Genomic DNA, 19,475 nt, shown 5'->3' with positions numbered 1-19,475 from the left:
GTTTTTAGTGATCAACAAAGTTCTATGTTTCTATAATCACCCTAATTCTGTTATCATTGGACTAGATATTCAAAATGATTTAAATGGCCAGGACAGGCTCCTGGCTGTTCAAATCATCTGTCCAGGGCTAACCAGGCATTTTCAATCTTCATGTTCAGCCCAAATGGTGTCACACAATTCAGCAAAAATACCCAATGTTGTTCCTCATAATTTAAATATTGCTCATAGAAGGAACAACATTGGGTATTTTTGCAAATGGAAGTTGGAGGGTTAATTCCCTTGAAACAGCCAATTGAGTGAAACATGAATTCATGCTGGGACACAAGATAGGTTGAATTTGTTTTGATTTTAAAAAGAAAAATGATCAATGAAGAATACTATAATGGCAAGAAAATATAATGATAAAACAGCAACTAATTTTGCCTATTTTTATATATTAAAAAAGTACTACATAAGGTGAATGTCCATATTGCTGTCTGTTGTTCTGCTGAGCACTGGCATTGAAACAGCAAAATGCATTTATTGCATACTTGTCCTCTGTCGGAAACATTATGGTGGTATATTAGTTGTGTTAATAAAAATTTATAAACAAAGCCCTGCCAGCTGAACATCTCTTTCTCTAGTTCAGCAGCAGGAACTTTGATTTATAAGAATGGAATACGCTAAATATTAGAGTACTAAGGCTTATATGGATGCTGCGGGGACGGTGACGGGGCGGTGAATGGGATGGCAGTGGCGGTGACGGGGCGGTGAAAGGGATGGCAGTGATGGTGACGGGGCGGTGAATGGAATGGCGGTGACGGGGCGGTGCAGAGGATGGTGGGCCGGGGACGGGGCGGTGACGGGGACAGATTTTTTCCCCGTGTCATTCTCTAATGTAAAACTCTGCATGCAGTACAACCCCCAGAGAAATAGAAACAAATGCATTTCTTCCTGAACATTGCAAAATATAGACAACAGATGTAATTTCTCAAATCTGACACAATTCAATCACTAAATTGAAAATAAAATCATTTCTCCCACCTTTGTTGCCTGGTGATTTTAGTTTTCCAACTATCTTTCCCAGTCTCTGGCTGCACATCCTTCTGTCTTTGCTCTTAACTGTGTATCCAGGGCACCTTATCCATTTGCTGTTTTTCTCTCCTTCACTTTCTGCCATACGTCCGTCTTGAGCATTAACTGTTAACATTCAACTTTCTTCAATTTTTCTGCTTTCTTCTCAAAATCTACTTTTCCATGCCTTCCCTTCCCATCTATCCATGTGTATCATCTCCTCCCTCTTTTTTCTCCCCTACTCCCATCTATCCATAAGAAGCATTTTTTCTTAGCTCTTCCCTGTCGCACTCACCGCTGTGCACCATCTCCTCCCTTTGTCTCCCCTTCCCCTCCATCGTTATGTACCATCTCATCCCTCTCCCATGGTCAGATCTCTGTCTTCCCCCTTTCTCCCTCATATGGTCTGGCATCTTTCTCCTCTCCTTCCCATAGTCTGGAATCTCTCTCCTCTCCCATGGTCTGGCATATCGCTCTCCTTCCTTCTCTCTTCCCGAGGTCTAACATCTCTCTCCTCTCCTTTCTGCAGTCTAGCATTTCTCTCTCACCTCCTTCCCTTCCATTCTGTTGTCTTGCAACTCTCTCTCTCTCTCTCTCCTTCCCATTCCAGTGGTCTGACATCTCTCCCTTCTATGGGTCATCTCTCCTCCCTCCCAGTGTAACATTTCTCCCTCCCTCCTCTCCACCACTATTATGTCTAATAATTCTCCCTCTTTCTTTCTTTCCCCATATACATCATCTCTCTTTCCCTCTCATGCCACACACCTATGTCCAACAATTCTCCATTCCTTATCCCTCCCCCACTGGCAGCATTTATTTTTCTCCCTTCCCACTACTCTACCTGTGCAGCATCTCTTTTTTTCCTCCTTTCCTATCTCCCCCCCCCCAGCTCATGCATTTGTCCTTCCCAACCTTCTCCTAGTATGTGCAGTATCTGTTTTTCCCAACCCCCTGAGCATCTGTCCTCCCTGCCTTCTCAACGCATTACCCCCTGCACCCAGCCTCTCCCTGCCAGGCTCTGCACCCAGCCCCCTCCCTCCTTTGTCAGGCCCTGTACCCAGCCCCCTCCCTCCCCATCAGTCACTGCACCCAGCCTTTTCCCTCCCTCCCCTGTCAGGCTCTTCACCAAGCCCCTTTCCTTCCTTCCCTCCCTTCCATGTCAGACTCTGCACCCAGCTCCCTTCCCTCTCAACCCCTGTCAGACTCTGCACCCAGCCCTCTCCCTCTCAGGCTCTGCAGTGCACCCTGCCCCATCCTCCTACCTCCTCCCGGCTGGTGGTAGCTGATTTCTTCTTCTGCTGAGCGACAAACAGCAGGAGCATGCTTTTGGCACTGCATGCTCAGCGTTCAGCGGTTTCTTTGGCTCCCGCAAATTCTTGCGATTTATGAGAATTCACAGGAGCCAATCAAAGAAGCCGCTGAGCACTGCTGGTTGCCACTCAGCGGCAGAAGAAATCAGCTGCCACCAACCATGTTAGAAGTGGGCAGGAGTGCGGAAAGCTCGCTCCTGCCTGCTGTTCCCTTGGACCACCAGGGATCATATTTTTGGGGAGGCTAAGCCCCTGTGCGCCCCCCTCCTTCCAGCGCCTATGCCTCAGACTACTATAATATTGTATATTCATTCTGTAATTCCAAATATTGTAAGTCATCTTGAACCTGTTTAGGCATAATAGAGAAGCTTAAATATCTACGTGGCATAAATGCCCATGAGTCGAGTCTCTTTCATTTGAAAGGAAATTTTAGAATGAAAGGGCATAGGATGAAGTTAAGAGGTGATAGGCTCAGGAGTAATCTAAGGAAAATAAGTGTGGTAGATACATGGAATAGTCTCCTGGTAGAGGTGATAGAGACAAGACTGAACTCAAGAAAGCAAGGGACAGACATGTGGGATCTCTTAGTAAGAGGAGGAGATAGTGGATAATGCAGATGAGCAGACTGGATGCGCCATTTTGCCTTTATCTGCTGTCATGTTTCTATGCTTCTATATTTATAGCTGATTTACCCTCTGGGGACTTATTTTAAATTCACATCTGGGGCTGGAGATCCCTATATGTGCAATCTTATAAATGTTTTAGGAGACTGCTTAGGTGAATTGTATATCCATGTACACTTAGTAATCTGCCCCTGAAGACGCACTAGATGTTGAAACATGGACAGAAAAAGACCCCCACCCCCCAGATGTCCAGGAAGGCCCCCCACCCTGGACCTAACTATATCCCTGATAGTCCAGCGGAGTCATTGGAGGCAGGAGTGCAGCCCCCTCACTCCTGCCTCTTGTGGTGCCTTCTCAGAATGACTGCCACAACCTCTTGCAGCAGATCACAGTACTCTACTTCTTGTAGTACCACAAGCTGCCATGAGAGGTCATGATAGCCATTTTGAAAGGAGGATGCAAGGGGCAAGAGTGAGGTGATAATTCGGCGCAAGACAGAAGTGCGCGGGGAAAAAGTAATTTTTAAAGAGCTCCAACTGGGGGTTTGGCACCCCCCCCCTACTTTATTGGTTAGTGTTTGCGCTATCGTTGCAGGGGGGTGTGGGGGATGAAACCCCCCACATTATAGAGAAAACTGAATTTTTCCTGAAAAAAATCAAAAAAAGTTCTGTTTTCGCTATAATGGAGGTTTCCAACCCCCCTCCAACAGCAGCGCGAACACTAACCAATAAATTGAGGGGGTTGCCACCCCAAACCCCCTGTCGGAGCTCTTTAAAAATTACTTTTTCCCCCGCGCGTTTCTGTCTTGCGCCGAATTGTCGGCGCTGGATTGTCAGCGCGCTGATGTCTTGCGCTCCACTGTCTATGAATCCAATGCTTAAGTCAACCATACCTGTTCGCCCCCTAACCATGCCTGCATTTCAGGTAGGCATCGGAGGGTGCCTACACTTAGGCATTGCTAGGCATCCTAACAGTTTTGCACCAAACTCTTAATTGGTTATTTGATTGGCTAAAAAACCAGCAAGGTTTTCCGATTAAGCCAATTAAATAAAGTTGTGCTTTGATCCTAAAGTTAGGCATCGCTAGGCGGCCGCAATTAGGGTGCCTAGCAGCACCTAACATAGGCATCCTTTATAAAATCTGACCCTTATTTTCTCCTGATTTAAAATCCCCATTGAGTGCATAGGACAAAGTCACATGCATAACACCCTGTTTGACATGCTTAAATTTTAGAAAATGTGTTCTTGGTAATCTGGGTCTTGAAGGCCCAAACATATTCATGAATTTGCAACAATGCATTATGTTTAGTAAAAATGCCTTCTCTGTGTTTCAGATGCCCATCAATAGCTCCTCAGCTCTTGAATTTGCTTATCGGCTCATCACTTGCACAGGAGATGCTTCCAGTTTTGCAGATAAGATGGATATTATTTTTGTGGCTGATATGATGGAAAAGTTGATTACTTTTGTGGACCAAGTAAAAGATGTATGTTTCTTTGATAAAGATATCAATTTTAATGTGACTACTTATTGACTTACATTTTTATAAATATTTGCACATTTATGACTAGAGAGTTTCAGCGTAACAGAGATCATTATTAGTGAGCAACATAAGGGAATACAATGTACACAGTCCATCTTATTTAAGGGACCTTTAATGTTTTGCAGTTACTATGCAGTGAGGGGCTGATTCTATAAAAGGAACCTACAGTTAGGCACCTAACAGGCCCTCTTTTACTAAGCTGCGGTAGCGTTTTTAGCGCACGCTAACCCCCACGTTATGTGGAGAAACTAATGCCAGCTCAATGGAGGGATTTGTGTCTAGTGCACACTAGAGAGCTGCACGGGAACGGGGACAATGGGAATCCCGTGGGTTCCCCCTTCGGGTCACAGGGATCCCATGGGGACACCCCTAGGGTCTTGGGGATCCCGTGGGGACGCCTCCAAGGGTCGCGGGGTTCCTGCAGGGTTGGATGCGAGGCTAGTCTTCTCCCTACCTGCCCTGCCACAGCACACAGCCGATCGGAACAGAAGTCTTCCACGATGTCAATGCTGACGTCGGAGGGAGGGCTTAAGCAAAGCCCTCCCTCCCTCCGACGTCAGCACTGACATCGGGAAGACTTCCATTCCGATCGGCTGTGTGCTGCGATCGGCAGTGGCGTACCAAGGGGGGGCAGGGAGGGTGGTCCGCCCCGGGTGCAGCCATAGGGGGGGTGCACAGCCGGCCAGGTCCCCTTACCTTTGTGGCACTTCCTCCGACCAACCGACAACAGGCCCGGTCTGACAAACCTCCCTGCCCTGTAGCCGCGAATCTAAATTACTTTCTTATAGCAGCTTCAATACTCCAGCTGCTGTAAGAAGGTAATTTAGATTCGCGGCTACAGGGCAGGGAGGTTTGTCGGACCGGGCCTGTTCTGTTGTCAGTCGGGAGGGGAAGCGTCACAAAGGTAAGGGGCAGGGAGGGAGAAAGGGAAGAAAGGTGGAGTGGAGAGGAAAAGACGCTTAAGGGAAATGGGTAAAACTGAGGGGGAGAAGGACGCTGAAAGCACTGGGGAAGACAAAGGGGTGGAGAAGGACACTGAAAGGACATGGGGAAGACAGAGGGGGGAGAAGGATGCTGACAGGACATGGGGAAGATGGGGGGGAGAAGAACGCTGAAAGGAAATGGGGAAGAGAGAGTGGGGAGAAGATGCTGGCAGGGAAGAAGACAGAGATGCCAGACTATGGGGGGAGCGGAGGGAAGAAGATGGGTGCCAGACCAGTTTTAGAAGGGGGAGAAAGGGAGAGGCATAGTAACAGAACAAACGGAAGAAGCAGAGAGAAGAGAGATAGTGGATGGAAGGAATTGAATGAGAACATGAGGAAAGCAGAAACCAGGCAACAAAGGTAGGAAGAAAATTCTATTTCTTTTTTTTTTTTTTTTTGCTTTAGGATAAAGTAGTATATTAGTTGTGTTGATAAAAATTTATAAACATTAGAGGCTCTGGTAGAAACCCGTTTACAAAGTATGTATTCTTTCCAATTAATATTTCCAAATTAATAAAGTCTTTTTGTTTATTTATAAATGGGTTTCTACCAGAGCCTTTAATTCAGTAGCATAATTAAATGAAATAACTATTTCTGTAGTTTATAGGGACGGGTGGGGACGGAGGGGATTCCTCGAGGGTACGGGTGGGGACGGAGGGGATTCCTCGCGGGGATGGGTGGGGACGGGTGGGATTCCTCACAGGGACGGGTGGGACTTTGGCGGGGACGGGTGGGATTTCTGTCCCCGCGCAACTCTCTAGCACACACACTAAAACCACTAGTGCAGCTTAGTAAAAGGAGCACTAAGCTGTGGTAGAGCTCCAATGCTCTCCGATACTCATAGGAATTCTATGAGCATTGGAGCAGCGTCAGAACATTTAGCACTCTGGCTTAGTAAAAAAAAAAGGGGGGGCTAATTGGCAAAATATCCTCAATAGCCTCAATAATTGGTAAAAAAAAAAAATAATAATAATTGTGCGATAAGCGCCTGATTCTATAAAAGATAGGTGCTTATCGCATGGTGCTTAATGACGCCTAAAGCCTTAGTGGGTGTTTCTATGGGCAGAGCGTGACTTAGGTGCCTGCGTTTTTACATAGGCGCTGCTAGCTACAAATTTGTAAATGGTGCCTAATTTTTTTTAGGTCCCGGTTAATTTGGGCATCGTTTGTAGAATCAGCTTCTAAGTTTCCTAATTGCTACATGGAAACTGCAAATCCTTTGTATTAATTATTGTGGTGTTTTAACATCTGCCCACGCAGTTATCACAGAGGGAAAACCTCCTCATTCTATAACTTTCATGCTTAAATATAAGCTCCCATTTGTGCATTCAACATACAGAATACTAGCACTTATGTGGGTAAGTGTATATTTATGGGTGGGTTCTGTGTGCTATTTCATAAATTATGCACAACTTCCTATGCATGGGGGTATACATGTGGGTGGAGAATGGCCAGGCATAGGTGAAGCTTTCACTTAGGCACATAATACAGAATACTGGTAAGTTATACGCTGAAGTCAGATGTTAACATTTACACTTGCTATTGACATAAGTGGGTGGGGCCAATTTACACTAGTTTTCTGTAATGGAATGTTGACACCCAGAATCCATTTTAGAATTTGCACTTGGTACCTAACTTTGGTGCCCAATTATAGAATTGAATCCATTATGGCACTGATTCTATAAACAGTGTCTAACTCCTAGGTGCCATTCAGCATGATTTTCTATCAACTGCTAGGTGTCAATAAGATACAACTGCTAGGTGTCAACAAGATACAACTAAACCTCCCCTCAACCAAAAAACCTCAAATATCGGCATATATTCCACTCCATGCTCACCTTCCTAGGAGTCAAAACCTGGAATAACCTCGCAGAGACAATCAGAACGGAACCCAACCACACCTCATTTTGGAAGAAATTGAAGACCCTTCTATTTGATAACTGAATTCTCTTCAACAAATTAACTTTACATGAACACTCAGTATTCTCTTGATATTGACCAGGCTTCATTCTATATATTTCTTATCTATTCTCCCCTTCTTCCCCCAATTCCCCTCCATGTCATATGTATCCTTTTTCTCATTACACTGTAAATTGCCTTGAGCCTGCACAGGTATGCGCAATGCACAAATACTAGATTAGATTAGATTTATAGAATCGTACCTGGTGGCACCGTAGCATTCTTAGGTCTCAGTAGGCATTAAATCCTTAGGCATACTGTCATTTAGGCCAGGATTTTCTTGGCCTAAATGAGTGTATCTAACTCAATCCATGTCCAAACTCCACTCCGAATCTGCTCCAAATCCACCCCTAACCATGTCTACCGGCAAATACATTTAAAAAAAAAAGTTTTTCAATGGCACTTTCAATTATCAGTGCCGATTAAGCCAATTAAATAAATTAAGTTAGATGCCTTGATTGCCTAGGTGCGCCGATCTAGGTGCCTAACTGCAGGTGTATTTTATAGAATCAGGCCTATTTGTTTCCTATTTGCAGCAGCATCAATGTGTGATGAATTACTTTGTGTGATGAACATATGGCACTGTTAATGCCCATTCCATACCAATAATAGACCCAAGTCCTGCCCCAATCCATGGCATGCAGATGTCATATAAATTAGTGCACACTTACTCTCATGTGAGCACGATGACAGTTATCAGCCCAGCTGTGCACTAACAGCATGTGCTAATTTACACAGTAACCCCCCGGATTCATTATGGCACCTAAATTTGTGTGTGCGCCCAAGACATGTGCACAAATTGAGTTATTCACATTGTCAAATGTGACTCGGACAAGAGGTCATGGACTGAAACTGAAGAGAGACAGGACCAGGACAAATGTCAGAAAATACTGTTTCACACAGCGAGTGGTGGATGCCTGGAACGCACTCCCGGAAGAGGTTGTGGCGGAAAGTACCATTCTAGGATTTAAGGGCAAGTTGGACGCACATCTTCTTGCAAGACACATTGAGGGATACGAGTGACCAAGGTCCTTGATGGGGAACACCTAGCTGAGTCTTTGCGGGTGCGGACCACCGGACTTGATGGACCCACGGTCTGATCCGCTGCAGGCATTTCTTATGTTCTTATGTTAATGAGCCTTTAACCTTCAATAATTGGGTGCTAATAACCATTTATTGAAGTTAATTGGCACTCATTAACATTTGTGCATGCACCTGGCTGTGCGCTATTCTATAACTTTACTAGAATACAATTTAAAAGGGGGCGTGGTCATGTCAGGGGCATTCCAAAAAGTTGTCTGCATAGTTATAGAATAAGGCCTTAGCATGCCAGGCATGGGAATCATTGCTAAGCGCCGATATCTTCCAGTGCCAAATTTTGAGCACCATTTCTAGAATTCCTTCCTAACTGCTTACTGCAATTTAGTAAAAGGGTCGCTAACATTTCTTGCATTATCTGAAAAAGTTTTGTGTTTAGGCTGACAAATTATTTTGGCTCAAACACAGTCTCAGTCAGACTTAGGGTTACCAGATTTTACATCAGTAAAATCCAGACCCCTAGACCTGCCCCATTATGCCTCAGCTCCGCCCTCAGCTCTGCCCCTAGCCCCGCTGTCTGTTCATTGGGCAGGAAGGCATCTGCACATGCACGGATGCCCCCTACCAACGCAATTTCTTTTCAAAACCCAGACAAAGTGTCGGGTTTTGAAAAGCCATCCGGACCCCTGGACATGTCCTCAAAAGGAGGACATCTGGTAACCCTAGTCAGACTAGGACAGTTTCAATATTTATCCAGTTCAGATCTTTATAACTAGAAGCAGCCTTAACAATTCATACATTATACATTCTTTTTTAGATTTGCAGTCTTAATTCAGCATTTCAGATCTGTGAATACATTTAAACCAATCCAAATGCATGTGAACTTTGAATAATTCTGAATCTTAATTCAGGCTAGATTGAAGTCTGGCTTGATGAGGCAACAATTTAAAATTCTATCCTGAAGTTAAAAGGAGCGGAAAGCTCACCCCTAGTATGAATATACAAAATAATTCTAAGTGCTCCTTAAAGTGACTGCTTCTCTTAGAGCTTTCATGGAACAGTAGCCTAGTGGTTAGAGCAGCAGGCTGAGCACTGGAGAAACTAGTCAGCATGGGCTGTTTGCTACAACATAGGAAATGTCGATAGCGAATCTCCCGTAAGTCAATGAAAACGAACACGCTGCACAAATAGTAGGGATGTCAAACGAATGCACCTTCTTTCCCAAAAGTGAACATAAGAACATAAGAATTGCCGCTGCTGGGTCAGACCAGTGGTCCATCATGCCCAGCAGTCCACTCACGCTGGTCAAAGACCAGTGCCCTAACTGAGACTAGCCCTACCAGCGTACGCTCTTGTTCAGCAGGAACTTGTCTAACTTTGTCTTGAATCCCTGGAAGGTATTTTCCCCTATGACAGACTCCGGGAAGAGAGTTCCAGTTTTCTACTCTCTGGATGAAAAACAACTTCCTTACGTTTGTACGGAATCTATCCCCATTCAATTTTAGAGAGGATCACTGGAGTGGGCAGACTTGATGGGCCGTGGCCCTTATCTGCCGTCTATTTCTAGGATGCATGCATATATAATCATGCAGACAAACAAGAGGCAACGCTCTACTAACAAGCAAAGCAGCAGAACACGGAATAGACCAAAGAGTGAGGAAGTATGCAATTTATTTAAATCAACCACCTGATGTGACCACGTTTTGCTCTAAGGCTGAATCAAGAGGGGATTAAAGCTGCAGTACGAACATCTGTACTCTTTGGTCTGCTCAGTGTTGTGCTGATATATAATCGTGCTTGCATGCAATGTGGCCCAGATTCTATAAAAGATGCCTAAATTTAGGCGCCTAGGTCGGCACACCTAGCCGATCTAGGCACCTAACTTACCCCCTCCTTTACTAACGCGTAGCGCAGGTTTTAGCGCCGGCAGCGGCAGTAACTGCTCCAACGCTCATAGGAATTCTATGAGCGTCGGAGCAGTTACCGCCGGTACCGGTGCTAAAACCCGCGCTGCTCGTTAGTAAAGGAGAGGGTTAATTATTTAAAAAGTTTAATCAGTGCCGATAATGAGCAATTAGTACCTCATAATTGGCTTAAATTAAAATTAATTGAATGGTATGTGCCTACCAATTTCAGATAAGCACCTAGTCCAAGGCACACATTATGGGCATGTTTAGCATAGTAGGCCCCTAAACTGGACTCCTGCACCTCCTGAAGGCCTGCACCCCCCTGAAGGCCTGCACCCCCCCGAAGGTCTGTACCTCCTGAAGGCCTGCACCCCCCTGAAGGCCTGCACCCCCCCGAAGGTCTGTACCTCCTGAAGGCCTGCACCCCCCTGAAGGCCTGCACCCCCCCTGAAGGCCTGCACCCCCCTGGAGGCCTGCAACCCCCCCCGAAGGTCTGTACCTCCTGAAGGCCTGCACCCCCCCTGAAGGCCTGCACCCCCCCGAAGGTCTGTACCTCCTGAAGGCCTGCACCCCCCTGAAGGCCTGCACCCCCCCTGAAGGCCTGCACCCCCTGGAGGCCTGCACCCCCCCCCCCCCCGAAGGTCTGTACCTCCTGAAGGCTTGCACCCCCCCAAAGGCCTGCACCCCCCCCAAGGAGGCCTACACCCCCCCTTAAGGCCTACACCTCCCTCTTAAGGCCTACACCCCACCCCTTAAGGCCTACACCCCCCATCTAGTACTGTCTAATGCAATTAGGTACGGTTCAGGAGGCCAGAGGGGAAGCAGGACATTGCAGCAATTCCCAACTGACCCTCCCCCCTCGCCCTCTAAAGCAGGAGCCGGCTAGCAAGAGGAAGTTGCCGATCCTGCTTTAGGGGGGGGGGGTCAGTTGATGATTCGGGAGGCCGATTTTGGGGTTTTAAAAAAATTGATTCGGGCAGAAAAAAACAATAAAACCACCGCCAAGCAGTCCAGCGATACTCACCCTCAGTTCCTGCCTTAATTGCAGTGTCCCACGCGGCTCGGGCTCCCTTTCTTGCTTCCACCCAGCCGAGAACCTGAAGTTGCTGACCAAGCTCCGACGGCGACGGGGGGTGTGGCTATGGGGGAATGGAAGTTAAGAGAGAGGGCTCAGGCAGGATCACTTCGGGGACTCGCGGAAGCCTTAGAGTCGGGCCATAGCAGGGAAGTTCCCGGGCCATGACTACAAGGCTCGAGCACCCCTAATGAGCTGGCACCTGGGGCGGCTCGCCCCCCCCCCCCCCCCGCTCCCCCCTAGGTACGCCACTGAGCTAATGTTTGCCTTTTTATAAGCAATGTAGAACCCAGAATGCCTCACAAGTTGTACTTTTATTGATGTTCTTTCAATCAAAAGTTAGGAAACCCCCATTACAAGCTTAATATGTTAATTTGCAATGCCTTAGGCCCATAAAATTGCATAAAATCATCTTTCAGCTTTGAGTAGAGAGATATGGGGAAGAAAATTTAGACTGTGGGGATGGTGAGGGGATGTGGATGAATCTTTGTCCCTGCATTACTCTCTAGAGACTCTAAGAAAAAAATTAAAAGATGATTTACAGAGCATTATGGTTGTGTTCATGACAGATTTCCATTGCTAATTTTAGTTAGAGACGCTTGAAAACAACTTTGCTAACCTATAATTTTGAACACATGATACTTCTGATTAACACATTTATTTGCTTTTGGTTTGGAATGCTATTTCTGAGGTTTCTAATAATTAAGGATAGAGTGCTACTTTATGAATTCCTCCAATTTTAATTTCACCATTGTGTGCCAAACCTGGAATGTCTGCCAAGTGTTCTGTAATAATCATAATATTTCAAAGTTAGAATGGCATTTTATCCTTCTGACATAAAAAAAGGAGGTTTATGTTACTTTAGAAAGAAAAATGTAAAAGCTTAATATACGAGTAGAAATGGGGCTATTTTTTTAAAGCAAGAAAACAACCTGGTTTATTTTTCAGTTGGCTGAAATTTACTTTGTGTAAGCAGTGCATGGTTTGCTTATGATTTCGACAGTAACTTTCTAATCTGGTGAAAGTTAATACTACATATTATTGTATAATTTTAAAAAAGGATAGTATAATGGAGCAATCTGCACCTGTTGTCTATTAAGCAAAGGGCAGTAAATGAGTTTTCTTATAGGGAAAGCCATCCCAAACCCCACCCCTTGAACAAACTCCCAAACCACCCTTTATCATGTCTAGGTAGGCCCACTGGACCTACTTCTATCCCTGATAGTCCAATAGGGAGTGACGGAGGCAGGAGTGAAGCACACTCGCTCTTCCTCTTTGGATCTGCTTTATACAAATGGCTACCAAAATCTCTCATGTCATCTCCTGGTTCTTGTGAAGAACCATATGCAACTGTGAGAGGTTGCAGCAGTCATTTGAAAAAGGCAAATTCAAGAGGCAGGAGCAGCAGGGCTTTGCTCTTGCTCCCCATCACCTTCCCACTGGATCACCAGGGACACTGGTAGGCCCTAGGTAGCCTACCTAGACTTCAGGGGGGGGGGGGATTGGAAATTAGATGTATGTATGGGGGGTTGGGGGCTTCCAATAGCAATGGGCTGGGGGAGGTGAAGCAGGCATTTCAAGGGGCTTGGGGGGAGGGGGAAGGGAAGGAGTTCAAGGTTTTTGCAGGTCCTTTGCAATAGTCAGTGCCAGGGCCTGCATAGCTAAATGAGTTAATTTGGGACAACTTTTGAACTTCCAAATTAACCCTCTTAGCATATTATGGGTTCCGACACCAAATATTGCTGGCACCCACATAACTCCTTGCTTCTCTCTAATGATGCCCACTTTTTCTGGGCCCAGTCAGAGGTGATATTCAGCAGCACCGGGAGTTAGGTGGAGGTAAGTCCATTTAAGCGGGTAGGAGAGGATCCCCTCAAACAGTGTGCCAATCTGGGAAGAAACACAGAGGGCCCAGCACTTATCCAGGTGGGAGCATCTGCCAACCAGATAAGTGCCATTCACTGATGCCACTAAAAATAGTTTTTAACTACCTCAGCACTTTCCGAGTAGTGTTGGGGTGGTCCAGAGGCTGATCCAAGGCAGAGCCAGAAATTATCCAGGCAGCACCAATATTCAGCACGAGTAGGGTTGCCAGATTTTTGATCGGGAAAAAGAGGACACGTGGCCCTGCCCCGTTCTGCCTCTGACCCCACCTTGTTCCGCCCACCCAACCCCAGCCCCCACACAAACCTCATCTCCTCGGGGCCACGTCTGGAGGGCATCTGCGCATGTGTGATGCAACGCGATGACATCGCACATGTGCGCGCTTGTGTGTGATGTCGCTGTGTCGCATTCGCTCATGCGGAGATGCCCTCCAGACGCGGCCCTGATCTCAACGCTGGGTTTTGAAAAACCGTCTGGACGCCTGGATAGTCCTGTAAAAGGAGGACATGGCTGGGTAAATCCGGACGCCTGATAACCCTAAGCACAAGTGTCCGGCTAACTATCTGGGTATCATAGCACCCACATAGCTTCCGGTGTTTTCTCTATCCCTGGATATTTGGTGCCAATTGTGGGACCGGGATCCTGGCGAGGCCTAGTAGCTCCGCAGAATCTTAGTCTTGGCGCGAGCATAAAGGTGGTGGAACACAGTTTGCCTGGTGTCTCCCATAAATTGCACACCAAAATGGCCTGGTTTGTCCAAATATTACACTTTTATTGAACATCAATGAAAGTTCCAAACAAAAAGGTCAAAATTTGGCATCAATAAAAAAACCAAACATTCCAGTTTTCTCTGCTGCTTCTTTTCTCATATACGCAAGTTCTAATCCCAGCACCGGCTGTGCTTTCAGAGATAAGTTCAAAACAATAATAACACAAAACACAGTTCCTCCTATATGCCACCTTCAAGGTAAGATAGAACAGTTCATGCCTTTGGTAATGGTTTAGGATATAAGGCTTTTAACAGTATTGGCATTAATTATGCTTGTGGTAATCTTGAACAGCAATTCACCTTAGTAGGAGCAGAGAGGCCGGTTCTCCTACAGGTGTTGCCACTCTTTCCAATCATATGAGATCAAGGTAAATTCTGTAGCTCCCAGCACAGGTTCAAAACAGTGTACAAAAATACTTTCAAAACACAAAACTCCAAAAAGAAAAAAAAAACCTTCACAAAGGAAAAGAAAATTCAGGCTTTCCCAAACCTACTCCCATTCCATGGGGTGCTCTTCCCCATGAGACATAACATTGTTCTCCAGCCAGTCCATATCACAAACCTCAGACTGTACTTCAGGGTTTTCCATTTCCCACTCCATGTGAGAACCTTCCTGTGCTGGCCATAAGTTAGCTGCTCTAGCTGACTTCCTTCTCAGCTTTCAGTCCCAGCTGCCTCTCCTCTCCTTCTGACAAGGGAAGCTCAGAAAAAGGGAGACTTGGCCAGCAACCACGCCCCCTAACAGCAGATGAAGCTAAACTCTTAAAGAGCCCTGTCCTTCTAGTTCCTGCCTGAGCTCTGTGAACTTTTAAAGGGGCAGGCTCACTCTTGACATTGTGCACAGGATTTCCACTATACCCAGGATGTTTCTTCCACTTAGTCACTGGAACTTTAGTGATACTTACAGGAGCTTTTCCCATGGCTTTATTAGGCCTAGCCAGATCCCTGCCACACAATATATGCTTGTAATTTGGTGCCAAAAATCTGGTATAGACTTAAATCCAGCACTAAGGGCTCCTTTTACAAAGTCTTGGTAGCGAAGCCCGTAGGAAATGAATGGGCTTTGGTTCATTTACTGCAGGGAAATCACTGCTGCGGCTTCATAAAAGAAGCCCTAAGTGCGGTGTTTAAATATCGGGGAGAAAATGTGTAGGTAGCTACAATATTGATTTTAAAAACAAAAAGTTTCAAGTTTATTAGGATTTTATATACCGCCTATCAAGGTTATCTAAGCGGTTTTTACAATCAGGTACTCAAGCATTTTTCCCTCTCTGTCCCGGTGGGCTTACAATCTATCTAACGTACCTGGGGCTATGGAGGATTAAGTGACTTGCCCAGGGTCACAAGGAGCAGCGCGGGATTTGAACCCACAACCCCAGGGTGCTGAGGCTGTAGATCCAACCACTGCACCACACACGCCTTTCTTTTGCCTGCAAGCGACCTGACACTGTGCTTACTGTATTTCTCAAGAAATGGCTAAAAACATTAAGACCCTCTTTTACTAAACTGCAGTAGAGGCTCCGAAACTTATAAGAATTGTATGAACATCAGAGCAGTGTTAAAGTATTTAGCGCTCCGGGCCACGGTAGAAACCTCTACCACGGGGAAGCGGGGGGGGGGGGAGGGGGAGATGGGGTTAATTTGTTATCCTAGCACATGTTTTGCCCTATGCATCAACCTTTAGCTGGTATGTTTTTGAAAGAATGCAGGAGATAAATCCAAAGGGCATTTGCAAATGGGGAAATAGGAATTTGCATATTTTCCTGTGTGTAAATTACTTAATCGTCATTCCATTAATATTCATTGGAATTCAAAAAGAAGAGAAAATCCATATTCAGTCTGAGAGCTGTTAACCCAGTGAATTACCATACACAGCAAATGCAGAATATGGGAATGCATAAAATGAAGAAAGTAAGAATAGAAAAACTACCATCACCGAGATCTTTTAGAGCAGAAATGTGAAGTCCTTAATGTCTCTGGGCATCTCTTGTCCATTAACTCTGAGTGGCTTCGACGGTACATTGAAAGTGGGGAAATTCTGAGCATAACATTCTCACCGTATTTCCCTTAGAATTATAATAATGTATGTGAAAATTACGAATATTGCTTTTGAGTGATTAATTGTAATGCAGCAGTGGATATGCACTACCAGGATGTCTTCAGTGAATATGCATGAGAAATGCATTCAGTGGAGGTAGTAGACATTCATTTGGTAGTCCTTGAGCACTGGGAATTAATAGCAAGGTACCCCAATAGTCTGGATGGCATAGACCATTTTATTTCTGTATAAAATAAATACACACACATAGCACGCATTTGCAAGGGAAGGTATGCATATGGGTGGAGCCTATTTGGCACATAGGTGGAGCTCCCACTTTATACATATCTTATTTAATACTTTAAGTAACTTGTTGTTCCTCCCTCATGCCATATTTCACTGCCCTGGATAGTACAGTGGTGGTGTGTTAGGTTATTAAGTGCCACTGTCCAGATGACCAGGCTCAAAATATTCCAAGAATTTACTTATTAAAGTTTTCATTTTAGAAAGTCTTAGGAATGCAATGGATAAAGTTTTTGTACATTATGTTGAGAAAAGACAGTCCCAATGATCAGTGAGAATCTTTGCTAAGTCCCTGTTGACTCAGACACTCCTTACCCATATACTAGAAGAGAGAGAAGTGGAACAAGTACTAATGGTTTTTCTCAGGACCTCTTAGATGATGCTCTTATTATATTAGCATTTGTGAATCGCTAATTTTCCCCATGAGAAGTTCAGTGTGATTTACAGGAAGAAGAAACTGGTCATATCGATGAGATTACATTAACCTTTTCCTATCGTAATAAATTTTACGTTACGCTGGTTCCAATCGTAATTAATTTAGCAAAGTTTTGTATTATTCGCCGTTATCATTTACGGCTATTGTAAACATAATGTATATAAGTCATAAGTCTGTAAATTCAAATATTTTGTGTTCCTGGCTCTTTATTAGTCCATACAGACTGTTTATCCACTGTCTATGTCATTTTTGGAATGTCCCGTCATCCGGGACACACGATAGGAAAAGGTTAATCACATTTGGTGCCTGCATAGGAATAGTCTTACCTGGAGATTATGACATCATGACATGTGGGGTTTAATGGGTTTATCCTATTAAAGTTGTCCTTTTGCTTGCATTAGGTATTTCATGAATAGGTAGGTTTTCAGGTCTCTTTGGAAGTGTTTGTAGGAGGGGGAGGTTCTTAATTGAGTTGGGAGAGAATTCCACCATTTTGCTGCTAGGAATGGAAAGGTTGTTGAGTGTATTGTATAGTATTAATGCCTTTGGGGCTAGGGAATCTCAGTTGTAGGTGGTTTCTTATCGGGTTGTAGTTCCTATGTGGTGTAGTTCTACTAAGTTTGTCAAGTAGTCGTGAGATTTGCCAAGAAAGTCCAGGAAGATCACTGTGTATAGTTTAAAGAGACATCTTGCTTTTAAGGAGAACCAGTGTAGTTTGAGGTACAGAGGTGACATTTTCTCACATCTTGTTGCTTCTACGTTCTGGAAAGTCTGTTGTTATTTTTGTGTGTATCTCTACTTTGCAGCATATATAGAGTATGTTGCAATAGTCCAGCTGAGATAATACTAGTGATTGGATTAGGAATTAGAAACATAGAAAGATGACGGCAGAAAAGGGCTATAGCCCATCAAGTCTGTCCACTCTACTGACCATCCTCTTAAGTCTATGCCCTAATGACCAATTCCTCAGCTCGACCCTCGTAGGGATCCCACATAGGTTTCTCCTCGAAAGCAGTGACAAATCCATCTCAGTTTTTTCAGTATCTGAAATATTTTCTTAGTTAGAGTTCTTACTGCTTGCCCAGGTTAAGTATCTGTCAAATATGATCTCTAGGATTCAAATTTCTAGTTCCAGATTTAATGGGGTATTGTTAAGTAGTAGTTGGGTGTAATTCTTGGAGGGCTTAGCAATAGGTGTGTTTTTTCTTTGTTTAATTTTATTTTCATGCACTTTGCCCATTCCTCTACTAAGTTTATGTCTACCCTCACTTGGTTATTAATTGTGTCTTCATTCTTGTGGAAAGGCAGGCATATTGTGATGTTGTCCGCATAGGAGAAGTGTATTAGTTTTTTCTTGTCTGGTAAGTTTCCTAGTATTGACATTAGGACGCTGAAAAGTATTGGGGAGAGTGATGATCCTTGAGGTACACCACTTGAAGCTCACCATTCTCCTTTAATTTTTGTACTGTATGATCTGCTTGTCAGAAATCCTTCCAACCAGGAGTATACCTTGCCACCTATTCCTTTTGTATTTAGAATCAGTAGTAGGAGTTGGTGGTCAACTACATCAGATGTACTAGTCAAATTGTAGTACAATAACTTGTTTACCTATGCTCATATATTTCCTTATTTCGGAGGTCATTGTTCCTAATAAGGTTTCAGTATGGTAGTGTTTTCTGAACCTGAGTGCATAGCATGTAGTAAATTGTGATATACCAGGTATTCTGTGGTTGGAGTGGCTACCACATTTTCTGTCAGTTTAACATTGAGGCTACTAGTCTGTAGTTCTTGATATCACTAAGGTTTCCTTTTTGGTCTTTTGGGATAGGGTTTAGGATAATTTTTCCTAGTTGTGTGGGAAATTCTCCTTTTTCTAAAGAGTCATTCAGCCATTCTAGCAAGTAAGTGTAGTAGTTTTTTGATGGATTTTTTAAAAGTAAGAATGTTGGGCAAGCATCTGACGAGCACTGGGATTTGGTATACAGTACTCCCCCCAAATTTGCAGGGATTCCATTCCAAGAACCCCTGCAAATTCCTGTCAAAAGGCAGGGGAGGCAGGAGAGGGCAGCTGGAGCGCTGGCGGGTAAAGAAAATCACTCGCAGTATGCTCCGACAGCCTCTTCCTATAGTAAAGTCGGGCTGCACCAATCAGGAGCTGCTTTGACACGCAGCTCCTGACTGGTGTAGCCTAAATTTACTACAGGAAGAAGTGGTCGGAGAAAACCACAAATGAGCGAGTCCGCGATTCGCAAACCACAAATTTGCGGGGGAACACTGTATTTGTTTAGTAGTCTTAAGTTCTGATTCTGTGACTGGATTGAAATTGTGCCGATATATGTCTGCTGGGCATTTTGAGTCAGATTCTATCAATAGCGCTGAGTGACAACTACATTGTAGGCACAGCTCAGCATGGTTGTCAATCAAAGAATCGGTACCATTTATAGAATCACACCTAACGGCACTTAGGCAATGCTAGGCAACCTAGACATAAGTGTTGTTCCATTAGGCCAGCTTTTCACTTGCCTAAATTGGAGGTACCTATATTGGATGCCTAATG

The 19,475-nt window shown here is 44.6% G+C and overlaps 1 protein-coding gene across 8 annotated transcripts in view; it reads left to right on the top strand.

The window, feature by feature from the left end:
- ADGRA1 (adhesion G protein-coupled receptor A1) overlaps positions 1-19,475 on the top strand; it is an 873,110-nt gene that overhangs the window by 486,389 nt on the left and 367,246 nt on the right. For all 8 annotated transcript variants that reach the window (XM_033941640.1, XM_033941643.1, XM_033941641.1 and 5 more), the window contains one exon: positions 4,320-4,469. In XM_033941640.1, coding sequence (XP_033797531.1) covers positions 4,320-4,469 — 150 coding nt within the window. The remainder of the gene's footprint in view (positions 1-4,319; positions 4,470-19,475) is intronic.

This window comes from Geotrypetes seraphini, chromosome 4 (assembly GCF_902459505.1).
Source record: "Geotrypetes seraphini chromosome 4, aGeoSer1.1, whole genome shotgun sequence".
NCBI lineage: Eukaryota > Metazoa > Chordata > Amphibia > Gymnophiona > Dermophiidae > Geotrypetes > Geotrypetes seraphini.
This window is presented reverse-complemented; position numbering and strand designations above follow the sequence as displayed.